This window comes from Brugia malayi, assembly GCF_000002995.4.
Source record: "Brugia malayi strain FR3 genome assembly, contig: Bm_v4_ChrX_scaffold_001, whole genome shotgun sequence".
NCBI classification, from domain to species: domain Eukaryota; kingdom Metazoa; phylum Nematoda; class Chromadorea; order Rhabditida; family Onchocercidae; genus Brugia; species Brugia malayi.
Genome location: NW_025062479.1, coordinates 12896742 through 12906360, shown reverse-complemented (window position 1 = coordinate 12906360; position 9619 = coordinate 12896742). Strand labels below are relative to the sequence as shown.

General features: G+C 31.4%; 1 protein-coding gene across 1 annotated transcript; it reads left to right on the top strand.

Moving 5' to 3' along the window:
* Positions 1-608: 608 nt before the first annotated feature.
* Bm9778 (Uncharacterized protein) lies at positions 609-7029 on the top strand (the record flags this gene model as incomplete). The annotated part of the gene is made up of 18 exons (XM_001897512.1): positions 609-822; positions 1202-1369; positions 1624-1772; positions 1868-2008; positions 2078-2229; positions 2290-2392; positions 2472-2653; positions 2833-3040; positions 3165-3362; positions 3432-3575; positions 3789-3978; positions 4084-4307; positions 4576-4761; positions 4861-5031; positions 5210-5313; positions 5697-5865; positions 6230-6398; positions 6752-7029. The coding sequence occupies 18 exons, from the start codon at positions 609-611 to the stop codon at positions 7027-7029; spliced, it is 3150 nt and encodes a 1049-aa protein (XP_001897547.1).
* Positions 7030-9619: the final 2590 nt, after the last annotated feature.

The window sequence follows — 9619 nt, the reverse complement described above, 5'->3', positions numbered from 1 at the left end:
AGGTTTAAGTTTCATTTGAAGGGTTTTTAATTTCTCGTAAATTAATTAAAAATTACTGAAATAATACTATGATCAGCTAAGGTAGTGATGTGGAGAGAGAGAGAGACTGTGTTCGTTCGTAGTTGCAGACGATGCAAGTAAAGAAAGAATGCGGCTAAATTAGAGAGGGCAGAGAATAATAAATTTCAATGGATTGTAAAATTAGCATAGTGAGAAAGTCTGTTACTGTTAGCAAGGTTGGGTATACTTTCTTCTATTCGGGGATTCATTAGGAAGATTTCTCGGAATCATTTATTATGGTTGTGATTATGATTTCAGTCATTTATTATTGTTATGATTATGATTTCAATTATTTATTATCGTTGTGGTTATGATTTCAATCATTTATTACCATTCATTATGATTGTGATTATGATTATGATAATATTTCGTGGAATTATTCATTTCATTTTTGATAGTAAGAATTGGTGGGAGAAAAGTAATAGAACACATATATTACAGAGTAAGCTCTTTTCTTTGAAATAAGCCATATTCGGTATATTGATCTAGATCAGTGCTGATTATCACCGTATCTAATCATAGTCCTGATTATTTCAGGAGACACAACAATGAATAAAACACTTACTTACAAAGCTGCACTGTTCAAAAATGAGCGTACAACCGTTGAACGAGTGGAGAAATTCATCTCCGAACATCACTTCAAAGATTGCAACTTACGTGGTCGCCTTTATGGGCAGTCATATCCGATCCATGTGAAACATTATGATTTTGGTTCCGATATTGTAACATTTCATGAAGCTGTCGAAGCTCTTTCCATTCGAGGTAGCTATTGCGATAACAGTTAATGTTGGTTACTGTTTCATTTTTGTAGCTTAATTCACGTCTTTATATTGTATATTAGTTTTAATACTTTATTTAAAGGTCTCCAGATTTATTTATAGATGTTTTTATTTAGATATCTTCAAATAATTATTTTATCTTATTCATTTCATGTATTTGAGATTTAGTTCCATCATTTGGTTTTGATTTTCAAGTAAAATCAAATGTAACTTGGTGCTTTGTTTTATTACACTCAAGTTAATAATGTTCTCTTATCCTTGTAAGTTCATTCTTCGATGTTTTAGCTTCAAAATTGTTAGCATACACTGGAAATATCGCTGACTTTTGGATAAGTTGATCTAAGTTAAAAATTACATTTCAGGTATAGAAGTAAATGTGGGATTCAAGTTTGGTCCAACTTGGACAACGCATTGGTTTCAAGTTGATATCACTCTACCCGAAAATTATACGAGTGAAACGGAAATTGTATTACGCTTTGATCCTAACTGCGAAGCGCTTCTGTGGTCCGCAGATGGTCAACCAATAAAAGGTGTTAGTTTAATTCTGGTCTACTAGTTTTGGTTTGATAGTGCACGACCTATAATGATCCATAATTCATGTTTAATTACCCGAGATGTTATGTGACAGAGTACTCCAGACTTCGCACGCTTTATAGGTCACTGAAATCCTGCATAAATTAACTTCTTTAGAAACGTTAACTGTTTTTTGCCAATTATACTAAATTAAACTTAATAATTCGTAACAGAATTTAGTTAAAGTATTTTATAACCTTTCTACTTTCAGGTTTGTCACCGGATTTTGGACGTACAGATCTTGCAATCTCTATTTCTCCGACCACACAAAGATTTTATGTCGAGGCATCATGTAGCGATCGATTTGGTGATGGTGATGGTAATGCAATAGGACCTGTGAAGATGGATAAATTATTCGAAGTACTAATCGGTCCCATATATATTGTTTAAAATGCTTCTTATGGCCGGCAAAAAACATCACTCGAAGAAAATCATAAACAGAAGGACTATTATAGCTGAAACGTTGTGAATTAGCAGAATATCGTGCAACAATTCACGATCTTATCATCGACTTTGAACTTCTGTTGGAGATGTCAAAAATATTACCAAAAGAAGGAGCAAGACGATATCAGGCATTGTATGTGGCTAATGATATGGTAATGCATTTGCTAGTTATACCTCCTTTTGAGATGTGAAATTTAGTCACTTCTTATTTAATGTTTCAGATTAATTGCCTTGTTTTATCAGACTTTTCACTGGATGCACAAATGGAATGTCATTTACAAGCTGAAAAATTTTTTCGTCAACCAAATGGTGGAAGTCAGATGGCGCTGTATGCAGTGGGCAATTGTCACATTGATACTGCGTGGTTATGGCGGTAATTTTTTTTTTCTCCCTTCATATAATTTTTTTTTTAAATCTCTTGTCTTGCATTTAGGTACCGAGAAACACGGCGAAAATGTGCTCGAAGTTGGTCTGCAACTCTGCGTTTAATGGAGAAATACAAGAAGATGAAATTTGTAGTTTCACAAGCGCAACAAGTAAGGATTTATTATGGTTTGGGTTCTGCAAACTTCACAACAAAATGAAAGTGGAATAATGAATCTAGAATATTTGTAGTTAGTATGGTTGAAAGAGTCTTACCCAACTCTTTATGGAAATATGCAAGATTTCGCAGCTGACGGGCGATTTGTCGCAGTTGGAGGAGCTTGGGTTGAAATGGACGGAAATTTGCCTAGTGGTGAGAGTATGATTAGGCAATTATTATATGGACAACGAGAATTCAAGAAGTTTTGCGGTGTGTAAGTTGTGCTTTCTTAATTATACATTGCTGTGCATTCAAATATGGCCAGAGATTAAGTTTCAAGCAAAGAATAAGACGATGTGACATTGAATAATAAAGAGATGAAAGTTCATATTCATATTAATAATGCCTGTGTTTTGGTCTTATTTCTTCTTGCTAATAAATTGAAATTTTTAGTTTCTCAGAAATATTTTGGTTGCCCGATACATTTGGTTATTCTGCACAGCTCCCGCAAATAATGCAGCACTGTGGAATGCAGTATTTTGTCACTCAAAAAATGAGCTGGTCAATAATCAACAAATTCCCGCATCATTCATTTCGTTGGATTGGGATAGATGGTACATACGTAATCGCTCATTTCCCTCCAAATCATTACGTATCACAAGTAAATTCATTTCATATCATGATTATATTTCTAAAACACATAATTAGAAATATAAGTATTGGTTTGGAAGCGTCAGAATAAGTGGTAGTGTCTTATATCTCCGATTATATGAAGCTGTTTTCAGATTACAGTGAAAGAATGTTTGGATTCTCGACATAATTTTACAGACCACGGGCGTTCCAATATAGCAATGATGCTGTACGGATTTGGGGATGGTGGTGGAGGTCCGAATGAAGATATGTTGAAAAGAGCTGAACGTTTAGCAGATTGTGATGGAGTACCTCGAGTACAGCATGCAACACCTCAGGAATTCTTCATTGAGGTTCTCAAAATGTAAATTTTTGCTTGTTTAGATCATAATTTCTATTTCTGATCATTTTTTTCTTTTTAGCTGGTGAAAGATTTGGATAATTTATGTAGTTGGAAAGGCGAATTATATTTGGAACTGCATAATGCAACATATACTACACAAGCCAGGATCAAGAAAATGAACAGGCTGCTAGAAAGCATTTTAAAAGATCATGAATTTCTTCAGGTGCCAGATGTAGATTTAAAACTGATATGACACCTTGGGAGATTGTAGCGTATTTTTTAATTTCTTTAGTAAGAAACAAAATAGTAGCGTTGAGACTAATGCTAACAATAGAAGCATTCTAAGAATCACAGATTTGGATGGCAACATCTGTTACTCTCAAATGTGAAGCAATTTGTTTCACATATTGTAATGTTAACCTTTTCTTTTCTTTAGTCGATGTCACTTCTTGAATTTAATGAGAGCAAATCTCTCACATCGCAGTGGCAACGTTTTTTACTCAATCAGTTCCATGATGTTCTCCCAGGAAGTTGTATTAAGGAAGTGGTAGCCGATGCGGTTGAGATTTACAATGTTTTATTGGACGAGCTTGCTGCTGATGGTGGAAAACAATTGAAGTGGAAAGGTATGTAGACTTGAAGCTTGCACTAAACTTTAACTTTTTTTTAATCCATTAAATGCTTCATGTTTGATAAAGTGAATGATTTTTCAATAAAAAGAAGTATTGCAGATGAAAGCAATGAAAAAACACCAAATGAGTGGGTAATTAACAGTTGTAATTGGCAAAGAATTTTATTTCATAATAATCGCCTTCTACGTTTGGAACCGTTTTCTATTATGCATTTGAACGAACTTGAATTATTCAACTTACCTTTGAGCAATAAACCATTGGCTTTAGGAGATGATAGCGAATTCAAACTGCAAAATCGTTATATTACTGCGTCCATTGATAAGGTAATGTCACAATAATCCATGAAGTTTCTTGATTTCAGCAATAAAGTAGAAAAAAGGAAGCAGATTGCTCATCTTTACTGATTAATACGGATAGTTCGAAACCGAGTAAGCTCATTAAACACTTATCGGGTATTACGGCGTTCTCTGTGGTTTTCTGTTATATCGATTTGTCGAGCTTCAGAAATTCACTTCGTTTCAGTTTACTTTCTTGTCCCAGTTTACTTTCTTGATTTTAAAAAGGTCTTAGAGAACACTAATTTTTGTTTAGATGGGTCGCATTACGAAACTATTAGCGCACTGCGTGAACAAAGCGAACAGTGTTAAAGAAAATTTCTCAGCAATACCTGAAAATAAGTTCGCTAATCAATTTGTCATTTTTGATGATGTACCACTTTTTTGGGATGCATGGGATGTAATGGATTACCATTTGGAAACAAAACAAGTTCTTAATTCGGTCAGTTGCTTTTATTTCCTATGACATTAAAATAAAATTACCTTTCCTGTTCGTTGATTTGATACTATTCTAAAAATTATAAAACTGTACTGATTGTAGGATTCGCAGGCAGTTATAGTTAAGAATACACCATTGGAAGCTTGTATTCGTGTGGAATTTGCAATAAGTGGAAAAAGCTCTTTAGTGCAATATATTACTATGTTTGCACATTTGCCTTATCTGATTTTCGACACAACGGTGCAATGGCATGAATCGCATAAATTTTTAAAAGTTAGTTATAGTAGTATTTTAATCAACGATATTCAAAATCAAAATATTTAGAAGTTGCCCAGTGTATTGTTTTTGATTGTCATGGACTACTCCACCATTATACTTCCTTTCTTTCCTGAGCATATCTTCTATCTCTTTGAAAGAACAAAAAGACCATTAGTTGTTTTTCTTATTTTAGGTTGAGTTCCCAGCAAATGTCTATGATATGGATGCTTATTATGACATACAATTTGGTCATGTAAAACGACCAACGCATCGAAATACCTCTTGGGATGCTGCAAAGTAAGCTTCCTTTGTCTTTGTCACGAATATTTAACACTGTTTCCATCCTTTCGTTATATAGTATTTTATTAAATTTCTAGACTTGACTACCAGTTGATTTTGCTAATGAAGCATAAAAACTTCGCAGTGATTCAAAACAATTTAAGAAGTTTCAACATAATGATGGATTATCATGCAGGAAATTTGCATTATAGGATGTACAAGAGAGCATCATAGATGAGTGTGGAGGTTTAGGTCAAATTTTCAATTTTAGGTGGGAAAATTATAATCCGGTTTTGATTTTGAAACAAAAAGATGACATGCTTCAGTGTTGCTGCTTTTGAAGGCAATATGAAACAAATTAATAAAGATTTGTATATTGCATTTATTTCCAAATATTTGAGATATGAAGTTGTTGGACATAAATGGATGGCTCTGACTGAATTCGGTCGTGGCATTGCTCTTTTAAACAATTGCAAATACGGCCATTCGTGTACTGGCAATACCATGACGTTGTCTTTGCTTCGAGCAAGTAAAGTTCCGGATGATACTGCTGATATGGGAGAGCATAGAGTATTTTTTGTCTTATTTTCAGCTGTTTATGATATTTGATTTTGTGAATATAAATTGTAATGTACAGAAATGTGGAGTGAAGCGAAAAAATATGAACTTTGTAACTTTTTGTAAACATAACTTCTCATGTTAACATAGGTAAGTTTAAATTAATTTACTTTTTAACTTGAGATTTTAGCATAGATAAGTCTAAATTAATTAATTTTTTGATTGGACTAAAGCCTCAAATGTTTTAATTCTGCGACAGACATCAGCATAAAATCTTATCAGTTAGAATAATTTGGTATGTATGGTTTTCGTTGATTAACAGAACTTATTTAATTTGTTTGAAGGTTTTTTAATTACAGTTTTTTATTATTTTTAGTTTTCGTATGCATTGTATCCTTTCATCGGTTCAATACAACAGCCTTGTAATGATTTGAATTTGAGCGTCATGAGAGCGGCTTACGAATTTAATAATCCTACTCGCTTCGTTAATGGTTGGTATGCTAACAACAAGCTTTCATCATTTCTCAAAATCGATGGAAGTGATGGTTTGTTCATTCCTTTTTGAAATAATTATCTTTTTTATTAGGTTAATTGGTTAGACTTTATATGGATTAATCAAATATATGATTTCCTAACTATTTGTTCTCTTCATTTGTTTTTTTTTTTTTTTTTTTTTAATAGAATTACGGACAAAATTTACTCATTGTTACAGTGTAAATTTCTTATGCTCTGTCTCATTAAACTATTATTAAACCATTATGCTCACAGAGTTACAGAATAGCTAGTGAACTGTGCTACCGAGTAATTTAATTTGAGACCATAGTTGCTAAAAAAAAAAAAAACTGAAATATATGAAGTATTTATAATCGTAACTATACATGCCACCACCTACTTATAGGTGTTGTTATTGACACTGTGAAACCAGCCGAGGATGATGTCAATACATTGGTTATCCGCTTATTTGAATCATTCGGTGGTGGTGTTAGTGTAAAACTTAGAATTAACCATAGTCGTATTGTTTCTGTTGATTTGGGTGATGGTCTGGAAAGAACAATCTCTTCTTTATCCATTGAAACTGATGATTCAGCGATAGGGAATCAGTGTGAAGGTTTTGTTAGTTTAGATTTTCGTGCTTTCGAGGTAAAAACTTTGTTGCTAAGATTGTTTGCGCTATGATAAATCATATTGATTTATTTTAATTGACAATCTTTTTTTTCTTGATTTGCCAAAAGACATTTTTTGAATGTTATGCAAAATTTTTTGAGGAATTAAGAGATTTAAATACTATAATAATGTTTGTTATTTTTTTATGGATCCAAAACCAAATTCATCTGTGATTTGGTAATTGTCTTTATTATCATTTGAATTTCTTTGTATAAAGTTGTTAGCTTTTATGTAATCAGCTTCTGTCTCTGTCCATTATTTTCAACTTTATAATAACGCGTTACAGAAAGACCATGCTTATGTCTCTATTGTTATATGAATTTCTTTCTCTTCTTCGTTTCTTCTACGAGAAAAATGCTGTTGCATATCTGTTATATGCATTTTTATGCCATAATCATTTCCCGATAATAAAATTCTCGATTCATTGCTAGCAATCAATATGATTATTAGTCTTTTTCTTTTTTTTTTTTTTTTTTAGAAATATTTTTTTAATATTCAAAGCAAAAATTATGTAACTAATAGTTGCTGTTATCATTTAGATTTATTTATTATTGGATTCCAACTAGTACAAATCTGCAGTCTAGTGGGAAATTAGATGGGTTTCACAACTATTGTTGTTGCATCTGTTGATAACCACATCCAGCTACATATAATCGAATAGTTGTAGATATTGTTCCAAAGTGAAATTTTATAGAGTTTTTTTTTTTTTTCAAACGATCACGGGGATGTGAGCAGATCATGTGCAATGCAAATAAAACATTATTTATCAATGATTTATTACTTATTAATTTATTTATTGCTCAGTTATTTGTTATTCGCTATTATTTACTATCATTACTAATATTATTTTTTCTTTAATTATTAAATTATTATTTGTTACTACTGTTATTAGTTACTATTATATAGTCGTCAGTCCGATTTAGATGTGCGGATTGGATATATTCGGTTTTTATGAATTGTGGAATCCTGTTTACACTATTTCGTTAGTAAAACTAATTTGTTGGCATGTTATGCGTGATGCTGAATGCAAAACATGTTATACAAAATAAATTATGATTAATAATTCATAGAAAGCTCATTTTTTGATTTTTAGTCGTATGATAATTCGAGAAAACCAAGAAGGAGTTTGAAAATTTCTAACTTTAAGCACTATATCGACAATATAAATACATTGGAGACACAATGGGAAGGACTTTGCTCATTTATTAGTAAATGAAAGCAACAAAACTGTTTACAGCAAAATTTATCTGTTAGTAAAGTAGTACTATCTGCGGTCGTTGTACTATTATATTTATGTAAACATATATTTTTACATTTCATGTAATCAGTTTAGCGAGCAGACGTATACAAATTTTTTGATTTTTAATTTTCTTTCCTTTCCTTTACAATATGAACATTATTATAACGGGTGCTAAATATTATCGAAATGTTCAAACTAACATCGAATTATTTTAATCTTTGATCTTCACTATTCTGGTTATCGCAAATTTTGCCAAAAAAGATTCTTATATTGAAAGGTGTAGTAAGTATTTCAGTTTAATACTTTTATATGCAAAATATGATCATGATATTAATAACGTAGACATATTCGGTATATATTTCAGTTGCTTAATAATAGTTTTTGAATTAATATTTTCTCTAAAATTTGCATTATTGTTATTTTCTAGTGCTACATAATGATGGAAACATTTCAATAAACGCTATCAAACAGATAAAAGTAGAAAATTTGAAGTTGGAATTAAGTAATTAATTCGATTGGTTCACATTCAAAATGGTGGTATCTCTGAGATAAAATTACTTACTAAGTGACAATTAATTATTAATAAAAAAAGCTATTAAAACCATTGAATCTTACCTGGTTGACCGATTAATTGAACAATTTAGAAGTTAGCATGAAATTAAATTTCCAGCTCATTTCTGGATGTCTATTTACCATCACTAATTCAAAATAGATGCATCATTATCCAGTTTTGGGTAGCAATAATTATTGTATGTTGCTGCTGATCCGACTGAAAGTCAAAAAAATTTGGAAATAATAAAAATAGAAAGGAAGGTAAACAAATATTTTATTGCAAATGTTGGTGATAATATTAGAAAGGTATGAAGTAGTATTCGAGTAATTAATTGCTAGCGCTATGAAAAACAACAAAATGGATATTTTATTGAAGTGGGACGAGTTTTTTTTTTTGTTGTTGAATTTAATACAGTGCTAGTGTTGCTCGAAATTCATCAAATATATGGCATGTAGTGAGGGTCGCAATCATTTCAATTCTTCCAAATTTAAATTTGTATTTCGACCTTAAGTTTCTTGTGATGATCTGGTAATAGCAATTGCATTTAAATTTCAGATAAGGCAAATAATTAAGTTTATGTTACGCAGAGATTTTTACGGTATGGATTGAAATGTATCGCTGATATATGTGCTAATTTTAAAATAACATTTAATTTAAATTAAATTAATTTCAACCATATCACTTAGCTGTTTTGTGAATAAGCTGTAAGTAATAATGAATAATAACTTAGGGAATGTTGATTTGTCTTGAACAATTATCAGTCTTATCAGTAAATTGATGGATCAGTTAAGTTATGAAAACTTTTTGAC